The 22,922-nt window shown below is 47.1% G+C and overlaps 1 protein-coding gene across 8 annotated transcripts in view; it reads left to right on the plus strand.

The window, feature by feature from the left end:
- The window catches only part of PCBP3 (poly(rC) binding protein 3), a 60,784-nt gene that overhangs the window by 19,992 nt on the left and 17,870 nt on the right, over nt 1-22,922 (plus strand). For 3 of the 8 annotated variants that reach the window (XM_077829869.1, XM_077829873.1, XM_077829876.1), the window contains 3 exons: nt 6,214-6,255; nt 19,709-19,784; nt 20,703-20,762. In XM_077829869.1, coding sequence (XP_077685995.1) covers nt 6,214-6,255; nt 19,709-19,784; nt 20,703-20,762 — 178 coding nt within the window. Of the gene's footprint in view, nt 1-6,213; nt 6,256-19,705; nt 19,785-20,702; nt 20,763-22,922 lie in introns of all 8 variants that reach the window. The other 5 variants (XM_077829868.1, XM_077829872.1, XM_077829871.1 and 2 more) reach the window with 3 other exon arrangements.

The raw sequence follows: 22,922 nt of genomic DNA on the forward strand, positions 1-22,922 counted from the left end.
CCCCCAACCAACCCCCCAACGGCCTCAGGCTCTGCCACACCCCACCCACCTCAGGCTGTTCCATCCCCCCAACCAACCCCCCAACGGCCTCAGGCTCTGCCACACCCCACCCACCTCAGGCTGTTCCATCCCCCCAACCAACCCCCCAACAGCTTCAGGCTCTGCCACACCCCACCCACCTCAGGCTGTTCCATCCCCACAACAACCCCCCAACAGTCTCAGGCTCTGCCACACCCCACCCACCTCAGGCTGTTCCATCCCCACAACAGCCTCAGGCTCTGCCACACCCCACCCACCTCAGGCTGTTCCATCCCCCCAACCAACCCCCCAATGGCCTCAGGCTCTGCCACACCCCACCCACCTCAGGCTGTTCCATCCCCCCAACAGCCTCAGGCTCTGCCACACCCCACCCACCTCAGGCTGTTCCATCCCCACAACAACCCCCCAACAGTCTCAGGCTCTGCCACACCCCACCCACCTCAGGCTGTTCCATCCCCCCAACAGCCTCAGGCTCTGCCACACCCCACCCACCTCAGGCTGTTCCATCCCCACAACATCCCCTCAACAGCCTCAGGCTCTGCCGCACCCCACCCATCTCAGGCTGTTCCATCCCCCCAACAGCCTCAGGCTCTGCCACACCCCACGCACCTCAGGCTGTTCCACCCCCACAGCAGCCCTCCAACGGCCTCAGGCTCTGCCACACCCCACCCACCTCAGGCTGTTCCACCCCCACAGCAGCCCTCCAACGGCCTCAGGCTCTCCCCCACCAGCGATCCTGCCAACTGCTAAGGCTCTTCCCCCGTCCCCACTTCAGGCTGTTCCATCCCCAACATCCCCCCACAGTCTCAGGGTCTCCCATCCCCTCAGCAACCCCCACCAGCCTCAGGCTCCACCAGCGCTTTCTCTCCACCCCACCCCACCCGCAATGACTCAGTGAACCCAGTCCGCCACGCTCTGAGCCCGACTCCCTGAGATGCTCTGGCCCCCACTGACTTTTGCAGGCTCCCCAGTCACTGCTGACTTCCCATTCCCCAGCTGCTCGTGCATCTGCCCGACCCAACCTCCTGTGCAGAGAGGGAGTGCGCCTGGGGCACCCTGAGGGGAGTCGGGGACGGTTCCTGGTGACACATGGCACCCCCGGAGCTGGGCAGGACTCGGCAGCTCTGATCTTGGAAGAGGGGAGTGCCACTTCCGCAGTGTGCTCCAGATCCGTTGGGAGCCCCTCTGTAGGGGCTGTGCAAGGGAAGGCTCTGCGGGTTAGCAGGGCGCAGGGCTAGGGGCTGGCTGGGCACTGCAGATTCCACTGCTGCCCAGCACCGAGGTCCTACAGGTTAGAGCACACTGCGCCTTCAGCAACTCGTTACAGCTTTCCCCTCCATGCTTCCAAGAGCCCCCCCCACCTCGGAGCCCTGGCAGCGTGGCTCTTTCAGGAGCCACCCACAGATCCCGGCCCTCGGTGCGGATGGCACAGTTTAGGCCCCACAAGCCCTGTCTCTCCAGGGAGGGAAGGCCCCACACCTGACGGATTCCATGGGACCTCCTGCGTCAAAGCAACTTGTCCCTTTGGGTCACTGGTATGCCACATAGCAGCAGCAGGGAGGTGTTTGAGAAAACTCCAGGGTGGACCAGGTCCATGGGGGAATGGGAAGTTGCATGTAGATCAGCTCAAGGTGCATTTTGACCTGTAGTAAAACTCCAGTATTTTCAAATATATTTACAGTGGTTCCCATTAAAATGTCAGTGTTTTCTGACAATTAGCACTCTATGGTTTTTCCATGTGCTTTGGACTGGCAATATCTCTGGGGTTTCTGTTGGGAAATGTTGACCTTTTAGAAACAACTACTGTTCCCGGTTTATTTTTGAAGAAAGTTGATTTGCATCTGTCCGAGACACCGTCCTATCTGTGGCTAACTCTGTATGTGATCATAAGATATCACAGAATAGCCTAAAGAGGTTGGACTGTTTATTTTGGACATTATTTAATGTTGTGCTTATTGGACCATTTTTCATTTCTACATCTCTAGTTACTGAGTCCCCAGTAGAAATAAGTATGTATATTACTGATACTTTTGGAGCTGATTTGTAATTCGGAGCTGACCAATGAACTATGTTCAGAGCCTGGTCATTTAAACAAAATTAAAGCAAAATATCAAATGGAAATTTAAAGGAAAAATTGAACAATTTAGAGAACATCCTCAGTCTGTTTTCCTTCCTATTACTATACCCTGTGTGAATACAGCCTAGGGAGTGAAAGATTTAGCGATGGGAATTTAACCCTTTGGAGACCGTGGACATGTATAATGCCAGTAAAATATGTTACCTCACCCACCTTATCTTTGTCAATGTTCTAAGAATCAGATAATAGAATTTTTGATGGCAAGAAACCACTGAATTGGCTTTTGTGTCCAATTTCTCTACACTTGTTATTGATCTTCACCCCACCAAGCTGAGGATGTTACTGAGCCAAACAGCTTGTTGTTTGCAACGAGTGATGTAACTTTTCAAAGGTTACCAGACTTTCCTCTTCTTTGCTGTCTTTACTCTCCCTTTACAAAGTGTTATCCATCCTTTATGCCATTTATTTTGGAATCATCTGAAAAATGTTTTAATTAATCAGATATGTTTTATTACCCAGTAAACTCCTTAGCAATAAGGCGTCTACAGCTGTTGGCAGACAATAATGCTTATTTTCAAAGTGATAAAAAGAGTATGTTAAAGGATTGTTGCAAAACTTTGCTGAAGATACCTAGGAAACACCCTGAACTACAGAGGGTGAAATTCACCACAATGCAGAGAGCCACCACAAGGCCTACATGCCACTTAAATGCCACTTGCGCTCTATTTTGAGGACATAAGTGAGACGTAAATGGCGAACTGGACTTCTGCTGCATCTCTGCTCAGGGTTTCATTTCACCCTAATGTAGTAACATAATGTATGTACAGATTAAAAGTGTATAAATACTGGACATTTTATAATTTTAAACAAAATATTTCTCACTTTCTAAGACCCGAGAGCAGGATTTTGTGTTACCCCTACAAAAGCTAACGATGACATCACAAACACCTAAATAACTGAAGGGTTTAGAGTCTGATTCTGAGCTCACTTACACCATCAATGACGTAAAACAGAATTGGACCTTTCATTGCTAATTCTACACATTACAGGCCATTCTGTCACCGATTTGAGTGTTTCTTTCTAAACAAACTCTTCCAGGATGCTGAGCTGCAGGGCTGAGCAAACCTTTTGTCAGACCTGAGAAGCAAATCACACTCACTCTGCACAAGGTTGCTGTTTCGGTGATCTTTGCTATGTCCCTTTTGGACAGTGGATAGAGACAATTCATCTGCAGTGGCCAGGACGGGGAAATTGCAGTCTGTTGAAGTCAGTACCAAGGACAGAGACATTTCCTTCGCCCCCTTTTCCCTACACCAGCCACAGACCCTGGACTGACGTCTATGGGTGAAATTTTCAAAGCCACATGTGGGATTTGGATGTCCAGTTCCTGCTAACTGTAAGGGAAACTGGGTGTCCTAATCTCTTACCTGGCTTTGCAAATCCCAGCCATAATGTTTTGCAGGGTAGATGACTAAAGGATTCAGTTCTGCCAGTGGAAACCTTCCTCTGGCTACACTCCCACTGACAGGTGGAAGTTCTGTCTGGAGGAAGGACACTATAGCTGCACTGTTAGGCTGTCGTTTCAGAATGATCTATCCTGGGTAGGACTATAGGCCATGTACAGGGGGGAAAGGGAAGTAGTTGGTGCCCTTTGCAGTTGGTACGTTCTGTGCGCATCATTTGCTTTTTCATGCTCCGGCCATAAGTGTAGCAGCAAGCTGGCAAATTCAGAGCCCTGGTTAATACCGACTTTCCAAATATCTGCTGTATATTAAGTTTGTGGGATGTCACTTTTCATCCCCCCCTCCCCCAGTACAAAGCTATTTAGCTCTATCAATTATGGTGCAAGCTACTAGAAAGCTAGGGCCCAGCCCTGACTTGAGGTTGCTGAGCTCCTGTCAGATGGCCAGTCCCTGAGGGATCAGGCTGGTCATTAGAGGTGACTCAGGCTTGCAGGTGCGTTGTCTGTTCAGCTGTGCAACTTCTAAATTCAAGCTGGACTATCATGAAAGGATGGTCTCTAGATAAAAGAAAAAGGTTCTCAGAAATAAATTCAAACCCGCAGCCCACCCTCTCTCTAAGGATTGGTCTCTGCAGCATGGTGTGATTTACGGCTCTGGCAGAAGTACCCGCACTCGCTTTCATCTGGCTCGCACGCTAAAAAGGATGCAGTGATGGGAGCTTCAGGGGAGGCTAGCAATGACAACACGGACCCTGGGAGGCCAAGCGGGCTTGTACAGCCCATGCTGCCATGTCTTTACTACTATTTTTAGTGAGCTAGCTACATTAAAGCTAGCGCGGGTATGTCTACCTTCCCCCTCCACCATTGCAGCATAGATGTGGCCTAAATGCCTCCTGCCTGACTTGTAATGGTCTCAGTTCCACAGCATGTAGAATGCCCATCAGCTCCTAGAAGGAACTTCCATGATACACAGAGGGAACAGGTGGTCAGTGTAACCCCTAAGAACCACATGTGATATGTGTTTCATGGCACAGCATGGAATCCAGGGATGAATACATTCATTTGCTTTCCACTCAAATGTTTCCATAGTTGTGACCTCCCAGCCCTGGTCTACACTGCAAGCTTATGTCGGTATAACGACATTGCTCAGGGGGTTGGAAAACCAGTGACACAGCTCCTGCCTCTCGGGGAGGTGGAGTACTTGCACCGACCGGAGAAGCTCTCCCATCAGCATAGGTAGCGTCATGACTAAGCGCTGCTGTGTAGACAAGCCCTCAGTCTCAGCCCCTATGATACAATAGTGCCGACTACATAGCTCCTCTTCAGTACAAACACAGCAGCAATCTGATCACCCAACATGGCGCCCTTTCCTGCAACCTCGTAACTAGGGTCCTACCAATTTCATGGCCCTGAAAAATGTGTCACAGACTGTGAAATAAGTCCTTCTCCGTGAAATCTGATCTCCCCCTTACTGCTGGGACCGCCTCAGTCAGGGGGCTCCTAGCTGCAAGTCCTGGATGGGCTGGGGAGGGAGAGGACTTGTCCTTCCCCTGCACGGCCACTCTCGTTCTCAGGGGGAGATCAGACCCACCTTGGAGTGCCTCCCCTGCTGCAGGAAGCTCCAGCCCCAGAGGTTCCTGCAGCTGGAGGAGACTTGTAGAGGTGGGTCCAATATCCCCCTGCTCCTGGGAGCGCCTCAGCTCGGGGGGCTCCTAGCTGTGAGTCCCTGCTAGTCTGGGAAGGGTCAGGACTTGTCCTTCCCTTGCGTGGCAGCTCTGGAATGGCAGGATCAGACCCACTTCCTGGTACCTTGTGGGTTGGGACCCCATGATTACAACACTGTGAAATTTCAGATGTAAACAACAAAAAACATTAAATTGACCAATTTAAAAACCCTCTGGCCATGAAATTGATCAAAATGGACCCTGAATTTGATAGGGCCCTACTCATAACCTTAGAGTTATTTAACCAGATTCACACTCGAGAGATTGGAAGTCGTCACATGACAAGGGATTTTCCAAGCTAGCCCGCTGCCACTATGTATTTATACAGCTTCCCAAGTGTGCCGCTGTTCAAAAACCTTCAGGGCAATTTGTGCATTGGGTGTAAGGACTGTGTAGCAATTCTGCGGTGACATCCCAGTGCTTACCTCTAAATGAGGATCCTGTAATCCAAAGAGCGGCACTTGGGGACTCATACGTACCTTTGCTATAATTGTGTATTGTTAAGGGACGGCTCTGGAGTGGGCATTTGTAGTGGGCAGCGCTGCTCTCTGTGACAGAAATCATTTCAAGCCGAGAGGCAGGCTCATTGCGTAATGCGAAGGTTAACAGTGTGCCGTCAGCCTGGGGGGCTGAGTGCTTTATAGTGGCCAGTCCAAAAAACCAGTGCTGACACCCGTTGTGAGAGGAGCGGTTTTAAGAGTGATGATAGGGTTCTTTATGGGGAGGAGGTGGACGCCTGGTCTGGCTTCATTTATACATAAAAATACTTTCCCAAAAATCATAGGGGGCTTCTCCCCCTTCCCAGATTGGCTATTAAAGGGGAAAGGGATTTAGATGAAAGCTGCAGCTGAGGCATAGGGCTTAAATAGACCCGACAACCAAGTCTAATGACATATCTTTTCCTTTCACAGGCCTATACAATTCAGGGACAATATGCAATTCCACACCCGGATGTGAGTTTTACCCTAATTTTTCTTATACCCATTTTGCTCTTTTATGTCACCTGCATGATACTGTTAATTACTACGAATATTAATATTAGACAATAATATTAATAGCATATTCTCAAAGTAACAGTCTCTGTGTAGTATCTGTAATACCTTGAATAGCCTTTTAACCTATTAGCACTAAACTTTATTAATATTGAGGACTTGGCCTGATGTTAAATTCTTTGTATTGTTCAGTGCTATCCCTTTACTAAGACAAACCCTATATGCATTTTGTGCCCCAGAGAATGGTCAAAAATAGTCTTTTCCCTCTGTGTCCCTCCCTCCATAAAATGTTGCTAATGAAATGCGTACACTGGCTTATCCGGGTGCTCTTGTGAGGGGGTAGGTATATTTGAAAGCTTAGAGACTTATGGCTGTCTCATAGACTTTGCTTTCTAAAAGCGGTGCCTTCCCACAGGTTGGTCTGTCTTTGGGTATGTTGTCAGTTGTATTGCAAAGGAAGTCTGGGCATCTGGTGCTGCTGAATTCTCTCCCCACTATTATTTTAGACTGAGGATTGATTTTGCAGTCAAACTGATCAGTCACCTAAGCATAGATGCACCCATTCCTTGTGTTTTGGCAGAAGGGACGAAATGTCCCAAGCTCTCTCTTTGACATGGCTTACAAGCAACATGCAAAAGTTCCCTAGAAATGAAGGGCAGTACAGGTTGCTGTGTTGAGTTCAATTCCCAGTCAGGGCTGTATAGGAAGGCCCTTGGTGCTCTCTGTCTTTTCTGGTAAGGGTGAGGATTTTTTTCTGTTGATCTTAATGTTAGTCAATGGGGGAGGCGACAGACGGAGGAGAGAAAGAAAAGGAGGTTCTGTGCCAAATTCATTCCTGGTTAATGCTTATTTCTAGTGAGAAAAGCTGGGCACAGGTGAGCAAGGAGTAAACACATCCCCTCTGCAGCTTTCACCCATGTGGCTCATATGCAGCCTCCAGCAGAAATTTAAAATTATCCTTCTTGACAGGTCCCCCAAGGGAAGGCGGGATGGATACAGACGCCACCATCTCCAGGAGACAACTCTCTCTTGGGGTGTAGGCCTGTTCCGTATCTTCCCTTGCTGGCCCGGTCTTTGTCATTTTGCAGCATTCCCTCCTTAGTGGGAGGAGACACAGGGAAGAAGGCAAAACCATATGTTTTATAATAGTGGGTGTGAACGAAGGCACGTGCACTGAGGCGGGGTGAAAAGAGGCAGTCTCTTAGCCTTCTATAGGTGGAAGGAAGAACTCCCAGCTACACTGCTCTCGGTGAGTGCTCGAGTAAGAGTGAGTCTAGTAAGACCTCAAGGTTGGGGACCACTTTTACAACAGGTGTGCTTATTCAGGTGGGTGGTTTAAGCCAATTGGCTTCTATCCAGGACCCCATCCATCTCTAGGAAAGCAAGGACATGGTCCCGCCCAGAGTCAAAGAGGAGGCGAGACAGAGCTGGGTGTCCTCTGCCTATTGGTGACACTTTGGCCCTGAGGTCTTTATGACCTTCCGCAGTGGCTTCACACAGGTGCTGAAGAGGAGTGACAGAGACACCATAGCAGGCAGCCAAAACAGCCCTTTGCACTCCCCTAAAATAAGTGGAGCTACTTTTAAGGACTACAGCCCTGACCTGCCAGGGGCCACAGCTGGATCAGCAGCACCTGGTAGTCACTAGTACCTAAAGCCACTGACCAACCTAGCAGAGTGAGCCCAGATGTCCCACCTCTGTTCGTTGTCGCGAGAAGACCAGTGACTGCCAAGATCATGCTATTGCCATGCCCTGGCCCAGCTGGAAGCCTGATTGAATGACACTGTGACAACTTGCTCAACTCACCCAGATCTGTGAGCCACGGCGTTACTACTGTGCGTTAGCGGGAGGGCGCTTTGCTGCGGCTAAGCTGGGAATCTGTCCCTGACACGCCAGCCTGCCTGCCTTGCCAACAAACCCTGCAGCATCTGCCAGTCCAGCCTTGCCCCGCAGCGATCCCCACTCCCGGAGCTCCCAGGGACGCCTCCCTGCAGCGTCCAGCCCCTCTCCCTGGGACCCGCTGCCTCCAGAGAGAGCGAGCACACAGCACCCTGCTAGGCTGGCTGAGGACTCCCCCTCCCCTGCTAACACACAGCACTGGGATGGGTGTGTAACAAAACAAGCCTGAGTTTATTAACAAAGGACATAGGCTTAAGTGATTTCAAGTACGGGTGAAAGCGATCTGAGAGGTGTGACAAAGTCAAGTGTTGCAGCTTCAAGAGGGTGGTCCTCTTGGGTTGCAGGAGGTGGGCGGGTGTGTTAGCCCTAGAAAGATAAAGGCCCTTTTCCCTATAATGGGGGTCAGCAATCTTCGGCACGTGGCCCATCAGGGTAATCCACTGGTGGGCCACGAGACATTTCGTTTATGTTGACTGGCCGCAGGCACGGCCCCCCCCCGCAGCTCCCAGTGGCCATGGTTCCCCGTTCCTGGCCAATGGGAGCTGCAGGAAGTGGCTCGAGCCACAGGGACATGCTGGCCTCCGCTTCCCGCAGCTCCCATTGCCTGGGAACAACGAACCGCAGCCACTGGGAGCTGCTGGGGTCCATGCCTGAAGACGGTCAACGTAAACAAAATGTCTCGCAGCCCGCCAGCGGATTAACCTGATGGGTCGCGTGCCAAAGGTTGCCAACCCCTGCCCTATAAGTTGAGAAGGGGCTACCTCAGGTCAACTAGGGACACCTGAATCCAATTAAGGGCTGCCTGAGGCTTTTAAAAACCCCTCCTCAGGGAGCGGGGAGGGAAAGAGACAGGCTTCTCCAGGGTGAGAGGCTGCTCTCATCTCTACAGGGGAAACAACCAAGCTGACTGCCTGTTTAGGGGAAGGACCTGCACCCTGGGGCCAGCAACAGGACAACCCCCCTCCAGAGAGGGGGTCAGGAAAAGGAATCCCCCTTTATTTTGTGTTTGTGAATTTGTTTCTTTTGTTTGGTGGAGGAGCCCTTGTTGGGCCTGCCCCGAGGCCTACCTCGAAAACATTGATAAATAAACCCCGAGTGGGAAGACAAACACTGTCCAGAGTGGACTGATTTACCCCAGGCACCGCCAGAGAGGGAAGTGGTACGCCCAGTGAGACAGAGACAGTGTCTTACCACAAAGGTTATAAACAAAATGAACAAAAGACACTTTCCAGTGACTAAACTGTAACTTCAGCAAGTTACTATCTTTCTCTGAGCAGGTTTCTTATCTATAGTCCGTTCCTAGAGACTACAGGCTCCTTGGTTGAAGGAATGACCCCTGAAATCCACCCCCCTCTTTTTTTGCTTTTTGAAACCCAAAATGGAACTTTTTCATTATTTCATGTTTACCTTTTTCTACCACCGCCTATTTCAGAGGCAAAAAGGAAGGGAAGAAAAGGGGAAAACATAAAAACTAAAATAGTGCAAAGTGCAAGGTCATGCACTTAGTAACTAAAACAAGAATTTTTGGTATAAGCTGGGAACGTAACAGAGGAGGAGAAAGAAAGAGAGAAACATGGGTGTATTACTCTCTCTAAATACGTCAAAGGGATAAACACCAGGGAGGGAGAGAAGTTATTTAAGTTAAGCGCCAATGTTGACATGAACAAATGGATATAAACTGACCATTAACAAGTTTTCTAACCATCAGAGGAGTGAAGTCCTGGAACAGCCTCCCAAAGGGAGCAGTAGGGGGCAAAAAACTAGCTTGTTTCAAGACTGAGCTTGAAATTTATGGAGGGGATGGTATGAAAAGATTACCTACAGTGGCATGTGGCTCATCTGACTGCTAGTAGCAAAAATCCCCAACAGCTGGAGATGGGACACTGGGTGGGGAGGGCTCTGAGTTACTACAGACAATTCTTTCCCAAGTGTCTGACTGGTGGGTCTTGCCCACATGCTCAGGGTCGAACTGATGGCCATATTTGGGGTCGGGAAGAAATTTCCCCCTGGGTCAGACTGGCAGAGACCCTGGGGGATTTTTGCCTTCCTCTGCAGCATGGGGCATGGGTCACTTGCTGGTTTGAACTAGTGTCAATGGTGGATTATCTGTAACTTGAAGACTTTAAATCATGATTTGAGGGTTCAGTAACTCAGCCAGAGGTTCGGGTCTTTTAGAGAAGGGGTTCTCAACCTTTTCTTTCTGAGGCCCCCCCAGACATACTATAAAAACTCCATGGCCCACCTGTGCCCCAAGAACTGGTTTTCTGCATCTAAAAGTGAGTGCCGGCGTTAGGGGGTAGCAAGCAGGTCAGTTGCCCAGGACCCCATGCCACAAGCGGCACCGTGAAGCTAAGTTGCTCAGGCTTCTGCTTCAGCCCCAGGTGGTGAGGCTCAGGGCCCCACACTTCAGCCCCATGCAGTAGGACTCTGGCTTTCTGCCCTGGGCCCCAGCAAATCTAACACTGGTCCTGCTTGGCGAACCCTGGAACCTGCTTGCGCCCCAGACCCCTGGTTGAGAACTACTGTTTTAGAAGATGGGGTGGGTGAGATTCTGTGGCCTACAATGTGCGGGAGGTCAGACTAGACGATCACGATGGTCCCTTCTGGCCTTAAAGTCCATGAGTCATGGAGACCAGACTCTTAGAGCTGGTCCATTGCCGCATTAGCATAGTGGAAGGACCCTCCTGCAGGAAGTGGTGATTAGACCATGATGAAGGCATATTCCTCAGCGTACTGTGGTCAGGCTGTTGCCTAAGATGAGCTCCATTGTGTCTGTTTGCATGCACAGCCTCAGAGACAGTTCAGGATATGATAAACCCGTGAGGGTCATGAATACTGATCCTAGTGATTTAATGGAATATCAAGCTCATATTCTGTTAGTCTGTTTGCAAATGCATTCTGTGGGCCTCATGACGTGATTTTGTCGGATCTTCTAAGCTATGAAGGTTGGCCATAATCAGTACTTGGATGTGAGCCTTGCAGCTACGACACATACCGGCAGGTGCTTTAGAAAGTAATATTGGAGAGTCGGTAGGTGGGTCTCTTCCCTCGGAGGCAGCGCTGAGGTCGGACATCAGATGGGCTAGTAGCTTTGTGCTGCTAGAACCCCAACTTTTACACAAAGTGTAAAGCGGAGGTCCTGATCAGTTGTGTTCAGTAGAAATGCCTTTGCACTTTCCACAAAAATGAGTGCCATGGTGAAATTCTACTCCCTGAAATCTGTGGCATTTCCATTGGTTACGATATTCTTCCCTTCCTGGACTCCTTTGTTGTATATTTTTTCTGTGCACAGTTTGAAAGCTGCCAGCTTCTACTTAGGTTGCATTTCAGCGGTGGGTGAGAAGGTCACTTTCTCTATAGTTGGCAATCATTTTATGAAATTTGTGGAGTGTGTTGATTGAAGAGCCAGTCGCTGGATGAGTGATAGACAGGAGCTGTGTTGCTATTAATATACTTCAGTGTCCTGATGCTTGTATTTAAATACTAAGCAGATATGGGCCTGGTTAGTACTTAGATGGGAAACCAGGGCAAGGTGAGGTCTGTGGAATACATGTATCCTTTGTGTACCAGGCAGACGCTTACTGACCTCAGCTCTTGCTAGCTACTAACAGGATACCAGAGTCTCCTTTTGTTTGATAGGTAACCTTATTGGTTTTGATTTACTATGTCCCTAGAATATGTTAATCACAAATAAAGACAATACCTTATTGGACAGAGAGCTGCATGGATATTTCGCATAAGCCTGCACAGTCCACATCAAGTTTTGCAATTTTTATTCATTCTTGCCAGTATTCACATTTGTTGCTGCTTTTATTATTCTGTAGTGGTGATGGGGATGAAGGGAATACAGAAGATTTTTGAGGAGAAAGTATACAGATGACTATTGGGACATATTTTTTTGACAAAATACTGATAAAAATAGAAAACATGATTTATTTTAAATGTTTGTCCTTTTTTATAAACAATAAAGAAATAAGATGCAAAAGGCTGCTTTACTGCAACGTGAAGACAGAGATTTAATTGCGTGCTGCCAGGAAGCCAGATGCTCCCCTGGTGTAAACTGGCATAGCTTCAGTGGACAGTCTGGCCCAGAGCATTTAGAATTAAGGTTCCATGGGCAACTTCCGTTGTGTCCCCTTCACTTATGCTTCACAACAGCATCTCTTATAACATGATCATACAACTCTAGGCTATGTGACATGTTGGACTGGATCACCCCATCCCTGTGACACACGTGCGTAGCACTTCATATCACTTATGCAACAGATGTCATTACAAAAACAAAATATGCCACGGTGGCCTCTCAGTTCAGCATGAGGGCAAACAATGGCAACCTCTTGACAGCACTCTTTGTGAACCATTGGCAGATGCTGTTGGCAAAGGAGCCAAAGGGAATTAGGTGCTCAACTCCCAATGAGCATCAATGAGATGTGGGCACCTAATTCTCCTAGACCCCTCTGAAAATCTTAGCTGTCACCCCCATCACTCTGTGTTGTGAAATCTGCTGTTGAACAACCCCTTGCAAATCTCATGTTGTTCAATAATCAGTATGGTTTAACATTTGTATTTCTGGCAGGCGGGTTTAAAACACACTACTTCTTGCATAACAACGTACAAATAAAAGCTTTTATGGTGACACAAATGACACTTCAGAAAATGGGAACTACTGAAATGATGTTTACTATGCAGCCAAATGTAGTGGTAATAACACACAGACTGGGCCAAATTCTGTTAGAGGCACTGTTTTAGTCAAGTCTAACAAAGATCAGTGTTACCCATCCCTTTTAACACAGCATTGTCTATTTTTTCTAAGAAGTTTTTGTTTTATATATTTCAAGTTCTCTCCTTAAATAGACTGTGAATATGATGAGTCTACTTTGCTAGTCAGATCAACATGCCCTTTCTCCTAATTGTCCTTCTCAATACACCCAGCATTGACTCAGGCTATACTTCTTCTTGTTATGATGCAGCTCTCTGGCAGAGGAACAAAGCACATTATGGTGTATACTGCATTGTGGAAGCATTTGCGCTCTGGTCAGTAACAGGCAAATAATATTTGTGATTTGTTCAATACTCTGTGGCCAAATCCTGCAGAATTTACAGAGACCTCATTCAATGCCTGAGTAATGTAGTTGTATCTCTTTCAAGGCTTTAGTATTTAAAACAATGCTCAGTTAGTTAGTTAATGGAAATATGAAAACAATTTTACTAAGTAATTCGCTCTTTCACTTGCTGCAACACACATTTGTCTTTGAGCTTTCCCTTTTTATTGATACCTCAGCAATGTTGTTATCCTGGGGATTTGGAACTATCTGTAAGGAATGAATGAATATGGACATCCTGGGACAAACCCCAAATTCCTTGCTCAGTTTTCCTGTGGATAAATTGGTCACTCGAGTGAATGGGAGTTTTGTCTCAGTAAGGACGGCCCTTGGGCATTCACGTACAGACCGAGACAGGTAGTCTCCATTTGGAATTTGCAATGGAAGGGAAGCCAGTGGTGACTGGGAGGCTAGGGGTTCTTTGGATATGATGAGCATAGGAACTGTTTTAGCATAGTGGGATCTCAGCCCTGAGCCATGCGCCAGAGCCATGCACGAGATTGCCCAGTTACCCGTAATAGGGTATAAGCAGACATTTTGCCAGTACGTAGTGATATTCTGCATCACTGCACATTGGTAGAAGCTAGTGCTCTCCCATCGTGGCAGCTTGGTTACCTGGATATGTCGTCATAGTTCTATACTGTGAACCTGAGTAAAGCAGAGGAGGGGACGGGTGGTGGTGGTTGGGGACTCCCTCCTAAGGGGGATGGAGTCATCCATCTGCTGTCCAGACCGGGAGACTCGAAGTGTGCTGCTTGCCTGGAGCTAGAATTCACGATGTGACGGAGAGACTGCCAAGACTGATCAAGTCCTTGGACCGCTACCCCTTCCTGTTTCTCCATGTGGGCACCAATGATAGTGCCAAGAATGACCTTGAGTGGGTTATTGCAGACTACGTGGCTCTGGGAAGAAGGATAAAGGAGTTTGAGGCACAAGTCGTGTTCTCGTCCATCCTCCCTGTTGAAGGAAAAGGCCCAGGTAGGGACCATTGAATTGTGGAGGTAAATGCATGGTTGCGCAGGTGGTGTCGGAGAGAGGGCTTTGGATTCTTCAACCATGGGATGTTGTTCCGGGAAGAAGGATTGCTAGGAAGAGACGGAATCCACCTAACAAAGAGAGGGAAGAGCATCTTCGCAGGCAGGCTTGCTAACCTAGTGAGGAGGGCTTTAAACTAGGTTTGTTAGGGGACGGTGACCTAAGCCTGGAGGTAAGTGGGGAAGTGGGATACAGGGAGGAAACATAACAGGGGAGGCCTCCTGATTCATACTCAGAAAGTAGGGCAACCGGCTAGTTATCTTAGGTGCCTGTACACAAATGCAAGTAGCCTGGGAAACAAGCAGGAAGAATTGGAAGTCCTGACACAGTCAAGGAACTATGATGCGATTGGAATAACAGAGATTTGGTGGGGTAACTCACATGACAGGAGCACTGTCATGGATGGGTATACACTGTTCAGGAAGGACAGGCCAGGGAGAAAAGGTGGGGGAGTTGCATTGTATGTAAGAGAGCGGTATGATTGCTCAGAGCTCCAGTATGAAACTGGAGAAAAGCCTGTTGAGAGTCTTTGGGTTAAATTTAGAGGCGAGAGCAACAAGGGTGATGTCCTGGTAGGTGTCTGCTATAGGCCACCAGACCAGGGGGATGAGGTAGATGAGGCTTTCTTCGGACAACTAACAGAAGTCTCCAGATCACAGGCCCTGGTTCTCATCGGGGACTTCAATCACCCTGACATCTGCTAGGAGAGCAATACAGCAGTGCAGAGACAATCCAGGAAGTTTTTGGAGAGTGCTGGGGACAACTTCCTGGTGCAAGAGCTGGAGGAACCAGCTAGGGGCCATGCTTCTCTTCACCTGCTGCTTACAAACAGAGAAGAATTGATAGGGGAAGTAGAAGTGGGTGGCAACCTGCGTAGCAGTGACCATGAGATGATCGAGTTCAGGATCCTGACAAAAGGAAGAAAGGAGAGCAGCGGAATAAGAACCCTGGACTTCAGAAAAGCAGACTTTGACTCCCTCAGGGCAGGATCCCCTGGGAGAATAACATGAGGGGAAAAGAAGTCCAGGAGAGCTGGCTGTATTTTAAAGAGGCCTTATTGAGGGCGCAGGAACAAACCATCCCAATGTGCAGAAAGAATCGCAAATATGGCAGACGACCAGCTTGACTTAACAGAGAAGCCTTCGGTGAGCCTAAACACAAAAAGGAAGCTTACAAGAAGTGGAAACTTGGACAGATAACTAGGGAGGGGTATCAAAATATTGCTTGAGCATGCAGGGGTGCAATCAGGAAGGCCAAAACACAACTGGAGTTGCAGCTAACAAGGGATGTGAAGGGTAACAAGAAGGGTTTCTACAGATATGTTAGCAACAAGAATAGAGTCAGGGAAAGTGTGGGCCCCTTACTGAATGGGGGAGGCAACCTAGTGACAGATGATGTGGAAAAAGCAGAAGTTCTCAATGCTTTTTTTTGCCTCGGTCTTCACAGACAAGGTCAGCTCCCAGACTGCTGCACTGGGCAGCACAGCATGGGGAGGAGATGAGCAGCCCTCAGTGGTGAATGAACAGGTTAAGGACTATTTAGAAAAGCTGGACATGTACAAGTCCATGGATCTGGATCTAATGCACCCGAGGGTGCTGAGGGAGTTGGCTGATGTGATTGCAGAGCCATTAGCCATTATCTTTGAAAACTTGTGGTGATCGGGGGAGATCCCGGATGATTGGAAAAAGGCAAATATAGTGCCCACCTTTAAAAATGGGAAGAAGGAGAATCCAGGGACTATGTACTGTTCATCCTCACCTCAGTCCCTGGCAAAATCATGGAGCAGGTCCTCAAGAAATCCATTTTGAAGCACTTGGAGAAGAGAAAGGTGATCAGGAACAGTTAACATGGATTCACCAAGGGCAAGTCATGCCTGACCAACCTGATTGCCTTCTATGATGAGATAACTGGCTCTGTGGATATGGGGAAAGTAGTGGACGTGATATATCTTGACTTTAGCAAAGCTTTTGATACAGTCTCCCGCAGTATTCTTGCCAGCACGTTAAAAAAGTATGGATTGGATGAATGGACTATAAGGTGGATAGAAAGCTGGCTAGATCATCAAGCTTAGTGGGTAGTGATCAACAGCTCGATGTCTAGTTGGCAGCCGGTATCAAGCGGAGTGCCCCAAGGGTCTCTCCTGGGGCCGGTTTTGCTCAACATCTTCATTAATGATCTGGATAATGGGATGGATTGCACCCTCAGCAAGTTCGTGGATGACACTAAGCTGGGGGGAGAGGTAGATACGCTAGAGGGTAGGGATAGGGTCCAGAGTGATCTCGACAAATTGGAGGACTGGGCTAAAAGAAATCTGATGAGGTTCAACAAGGACAAGTGCAGAGTCCTGCACTTATGTCAGAAGAATCCCATGCACCGCTACAGGCTGGGGACTGACTGGCTAAGCAGAAAAGGACCTAGGGGTGACAGTGGACAAGAAGCTGGATATGAGTCAGCAGTGTGCCCTTGTTGCCAAGAAGGCTAATGGCATACTGGGCTGCATTAGTAGGAGCATTGCCAGCAGATTGAGGGAAGTGATTATTCCCCTCTATTCGGCACTGGTAAGGCCACATCTGGAGTATTGCGTCCAGTTTTAGAATCCCCACTACAAGAAGGATGTGGAAAAATTGGAAAGAGTCCAGCAGAGGGCAACAAAAATGATTAGGGGGCTGGGGCACATGACTTATAAGGAGTGGCTGAGGGAACTCGGGTTATTTAGTCTGCAGAACAGAAGAGTGAGGGGGGATTTGATAGCAGCCTTCAGCTACCTGAAGGGGGGATTCAAAAAGGATGGAGCTCGGCTCTTCTCAGTGGTGACAGATGACAGAACAAGGAGCAATGGTCTCAAGTTGCAATGTGGGAGGTTTACGTTGGATATTAGGAAACACTATTTCACTCGGAGGGTGGCAAAGCACTGCAATGTGTTACCTAGGGAAGTGGTGGAATCTCTGTCCTTAGACGTTTTCCAGGCCCAGCTTGACAAAGCCCTGACTGGGATGATTTAGCTGGGTTTGGTCCTGCTGAGCAGAGGGTTGGACTAGATGACCTCCTGAGGTCTCTTCCAGTCCTAATCTTCTATGGTTCTGTGAAATGCTGGCTCACAACACTTTCCTCACAACTCTTGCCAGCTCGTCAGAGTACAGAAATTAGAAATATAGGAGATGTTGTAAGCTGTTTAGGCATTGATTCAAACAACTGCTTTACCTTACTGCCTGGCTGTGGAGTCCCCTAAGTCTTTTGAGTTTTTTCATTACACTCATATGCTTTTGTTACATATCCACATGAAAAATATTTTCATTCAATAATAGAAACAGAAAGGGTTTCACTGTTTCCCCTGGCCCTGAGCAGCTCCAATGAATGGTCTGTGGCTCCCAAAGTCGTTCCATTCGGCAAAACATCATCTCTTCACACTGACGTAGTTAGGAATGCTCAGGTTAATGAGCAGTCTGGTTGGCTTTACTCCGGTTTCCATTTTACAGCCCAAACAGCAGTGGGCAGGGGTTGTGTCGTTCAGGGCAGGAAGGATGGGAAAGCTAGGCTGGTAATGGTGGCAGTGAGGAAAGAGCTCTTGTAAGATACTGCACAGCAGCTGTCCTTGGATGGCAGCGATGAGAGGCTTCAGCAGGGAGATGCAAATTTTAAAAGAGAAACGTGAAGGGCTAAAGAACCATTGAAAATTTTATCATTATCTTTGGAATGAACCCAAGGAGACTGTTTTGGTCTCCATTTTAGTGTAAAGCAGGATAAGGTCTGTTTTTTAAAAAATAATCCTGTTCTTTTTTTGTTTCAGTTAGAGAGTTGTCATGCCCAGTGGACTAACACGTCTTATCCCCGGGTTTCCATGTTGGTTTGCTGGAATCATACTGCATGTGACATTAGGGGTTATTCTCATTTTGATTCATTGGGACTTATACACAAAACTCTCTGTGCACCGGCATGACACTGTGCCCCCTTGATCAGTAAAGCCTTGGGAGAGTTTAAAAGCTGATACTCCATGTCTGTTGTTGTACTAGAACACCTGATGCAAGCTCGCCCACTCGGGTTGGTTGGAATCTGGCCTACTCTTTTCCACTAGTTTGTTTAAAAGTTGACCACTTGCATGCCAAATGCTTCTGATGTTCTTACTTGCCAGCTCTCTGGTAACTGACTGTTAGATACCATTTCCAAAACTCCTCTCCACCTTCCCACCTGTTTTCTTCTGCCTCCAGTGCTTCACCCTCACCACTGCTGATGTCAGATTCCCCTCCACTCCCTCCCTCAGATGTGCTGCAGGAGTCAGGACTTTTAGGATGTCGTTTCACATGCAAATTTAAATGACAACTCCCCCACTTACCTGCAGGGGACTGGACTAATTGACCTAACAGGTCTTTTCCATTTCTGATGTCTATGATTTTGTTAAACCTCCTAGGCCGCCCAAGCTCTCGAAGATTATTGAAGGGGGTGTGATACAGGACACTCCTTCCTGCATACACAGCAAAATCTCAAAGGGGGCCTTATCAGGATGAAATTTCTATCTCTTCAGTTTTCTTAAATTTGAAGCAATAAAACGGAGCACAAAATGTATTCCAAACATATTCTTCTTCCGAGGTCTCTTTTTAAGGGGCCAGGAAAAGACTCCGAGCACAACAAGGGATTTGCAGGCTCTGAAATACTTACCTGTTTTAGCTGAAGCCCATGTTTTGCCAACTGCTGGGTAGTTTGTGTCGATAAAGTGACGACTTTAAGAGCTACGACTGGTTTGGCAACTAGATAAATTTCCCTTTCAATGTGCAGTATTCAAGTCAAGCAAGGGGAACATCCAGTGGGTAATGAAACAAAATGGCCAATTACTGTACACTTCTGATAGCTATCCCAGGGACTATCTGTGCTTTTTAAATATTGGAATTTGATTGTTATGGACCTGGCAGCATATTTGACACTGTTCAGATATTTTTACTCCTATTCTTCACTAGCAGCAGTCAGTGACAGTGGGTTACAAAGTCTGATCAGCCAAGTTGCATCTGGAATTGCTGTGCTTTGATACCCTTCTACCGGCTTTGACAGCTCCCTGTTCCATCAGGGCACGTGATGCTATCTGTGGGCTGGCAGGATCAGGAGAGATCTGCACTGACAAAGTTAAATGATTTCAGTTAGAGACCAAAACTGGGCTTGCTGCTGGTATTGTACTTCAGACCCTGATCAAGCACTTCTGCTAAAGATTTGGGCTTTACTGTATCTACCCAGGCCAAGTCCTTCTGTTAATGTCATGTTTGCCATGTCTTAACATGGCGTCCTGCTTTGGTTTTTTTATTATAATTTTGTTCTTAATTTTTTTGGTGTGACTTGTTGTATTCTATAACAATAACCTTCTTAGTTCTAATGTCCCTCCTACCCCTCAGCAGTTGACCAAGCTCCACCAGTTGGCTATGCAGCAAACCCCCTTTACTCCCCTTGGACAGACCACCCCCGCTTTCCCTGGTACGTACCCAGATGCCCTTTACAGATTTCCTTCTCTTCTTACCTGTAGAGTTTCTCTCTCTTTCTAAGCTTGTTTTATTTAATGGAAATAAATAGGACAAGTAAAGTGAAGTTGCAAATGTCAATGGTGAAAAGTTAACAAAGATTAGTATTTCAAAGTGCTTTTCCTTATGGCTCAGTTTGCTGTAATTGTGCGTGTACAGTCTGCTCTTGGGAAGCCATGTTTATCTGCTTCCTGCTTTGCTAGCTTGAATAGAGGTGAATCAACTTTGGGATAAAACAAATGCTTGTGGGCCCTTTCTAGCACAGAGGACTGGGTATTCATTGCCACGGGTTGGTATGTCCTTTGGGAGACATCCATACACTCTGACAATGCTTCATTTGTTGAGCATTGTCTGCAGATTCAGAAATCTGTAAAGGCTGTGTAAATTCCTTTCAGCTCTTCCTATTGATCTCAGTCACTGTCCATCCAGGATGTTCTCTTCATATGCACAAAGTAGCTGTAGAATGTCAACAGAAACATACTGTACGTGAAGCCTCTTTGTTTTGTGCTTCATGAGAAGTGGTGGGAATTAGCCATACTTTTAGGGGGGAATCCTGTCCTCTGGTGAAGGAGGCCTTTGAAGCAATATGCTATAATGGAGGACCCGCAGAACTCTAGTTAGGGCTATATGTCTCAAAATTTGCTAGCAGAATTGATTATACAGTTTACATTTTTCATTGTGAACTAGGGTGGCAACTATAGAGTCGGGAATGAAAATACTTAAAATACCTTCATTCCTCTCGATGGTCAAAATGCCAACTGGAAATTCCTTTTCTGCCATTTTGTCCATCATATTTTGAGCTTCCTAGATGAAGTGACATTGCTTATCTCCTTGAAGGCAAAAGCATTAAATCTGTTTCTTCTTTGCTCTTCAGGAGAAAAGCTGCCCTTACATTCCTCCGAAGAAGCTCAAAATCTGATGGGCCAGTCATCAGGTAAAATAAAAGCTATAGGGAAATTAGTAGGCTTCTGTTGCAATATTTCTTGAATAGGACCCCATCAGTGTTGATAATCATACATAAATTGTCTTATTGTGTTGACAAGACAGTACGACTTCCAATGGGCAAGAACCGATGGCGTAAGACAGTACCTGCCATTTTCTTTCTACAGTATGTCTAAGGAAGGGAATAAATTTACCCGTACTGTACTGTACTTCAATAGTCCATTAATATAGTCTCTTGATATAGGTGTATAATCGCCATTCATGCTAATGGGAATTATGCATGGTCAAGAAAATTATAGAATTATGACCTGTATTATTGTATTTGAGTTTTATACAGTTCTCCATGAGATAACAGAAGAATACCCATGGGAGGCAAGAGACAGCAATCCTACGTTAGTGTAGCTTTATTAATCCATCCAAAGGAAGGTAGCTTTCTAAGCTGTGCAAGGCATTCATGTATCTGAGTAAAGCTGTCATTTTTGATAAATTCCTATTTCAAATTTTCTGCGCTGACAATTGGCTAAGAAGCTAACACGTGTCAGTGCAGACTTTCTTTAATAATAATTGTTTATATCTTAAATGCAGTCAAAACAAGGTGTTTTAGCACTTGAGAGTAAATGATAGAAGAAATTAACCACTTGAAAAATATTGTTGACATTCACAACACTCAAAATACCTTTAATTTAAACATACATTTGGAAAATAATCATTTCATAATATGGCCTAGTGCTAATAAGTTAATGTATTTTCCGGTGAAAAATATTTTATTCTTCATGCCATTGAAAGGAATTTTGGGGATCTTATTGTACTATAATATCTCTTGCTGGGGAATGGAAGTACATTTCGTTAAAGCAGTATGGGTATATTTTATGGGCTATAGCCTCAGCTCATGGAAATCAGCTTAGTTCCAACGAAGCCAATGGAGTCACGTCTATTTATATCAGCTGAAGATCTGGCCTTATGTTTAAATCATAACCTTACGTATAGTCCCGGGTATTTTTAGTAAAAATCATGGACAGGTCACAGGCAATAAACAAAAATTCATGGCTCGTGACCTGTCCATGACTTATATTAAAAATACCTGTGATTAAATCTTGGAAGGGGGGTGCATCTCGGAGGGTATCGGGGGGGATTCCACTCGGGTGGCATCCGGGGCCAGCGGCACCAGCTGTCCGGGCCAGCAAACTGCAGCTGCTGCAGCCGGCCAGCCAGCCGGCCGGGGACCGCTGCCCGCAGCTGCCGGAGAAGGGGCTGGTGTGGCTATGCCCCAGGCCACTCCAGCAGTGGCTGGCGTGGCTGTCCTGAGGGCCACCTGAGCAGCTGGCCCCATCGCCAGCCGCTTGGGCAGCCCTGGGGTCAGCCACACTGGCCCCTGCAGAGTCACAGAGGTCACGGAAAATCGCAGAATCCGTGACTTCCACAACCTCCATGACGGACACAGAGCCCTATTTATAAATACATAAAAATGCCAACATAAATGTGCTGGTGACATCATACACATAGATCAGGCACACTGCAAAATGTTCTGACGACATTACTTAACCAAAAAGGCAAACTTTGACCACTGAAATGGATTCTGCAAGACTTAATCCCCGCCCCCCAAAGTATAACATGACACGCAAAAACTTACATTTTTCTGCATGTGTTGGTTTAGTATTTTTGTAATAGTTGGACAAATTTTGACCGTTGTTTTGTGCATATGACTACAACTCACTTTCTTGCTCTGGCATTCTTCAGTGCTCATGTCACACTAGTGTCATCCTAGCTCTGACACATGGAGCTAGGTTCTCAGCTGGATTAATTCAGCCCAGCCCTTCGGAAGTCAGTAGGGATATGCTGATTCACACCAGCTGACGATCTGGTTCATGACCTTTCATTAGATAGCGGCCCCTCGCCTCACTCCCAGGAGATGTTATAAATTGTAACTGTGTAACATATTGATTCAGAAAATGTCTCCTGTGGAATTCCAAGCGGTTACAAAATTGAACCTCATAATGCACGTGAGAACCCCCTGAGAGAGTTCAAGGTCGCGCACTCTGGGATTTTCCATCACTGCAGCGTGGTGCACTGTAAGGTGCAAGTAACAGGGACAACCCCAACTCCAGTACATGGGACGCGATAGTTAGGGTGGCACCCAGCAAGGAAGCCAGAA

The sequence above is a fragment of the Eretmochelys imbricata genome, chromosome 11, assembly GCF_965152235.1.
Source record: "Eretmochelys imbricata isolate rEreImb1 chromosome 11, rEreImb1.hap1, whole genome shotgun sequence".
In the NCBI taxonomy this organism is placed as follows: Eukaryota; Metazoa; Chordata; order Testudines; family Cheloniidae; genus Eretmochelys; species Eretmochelys imbricata.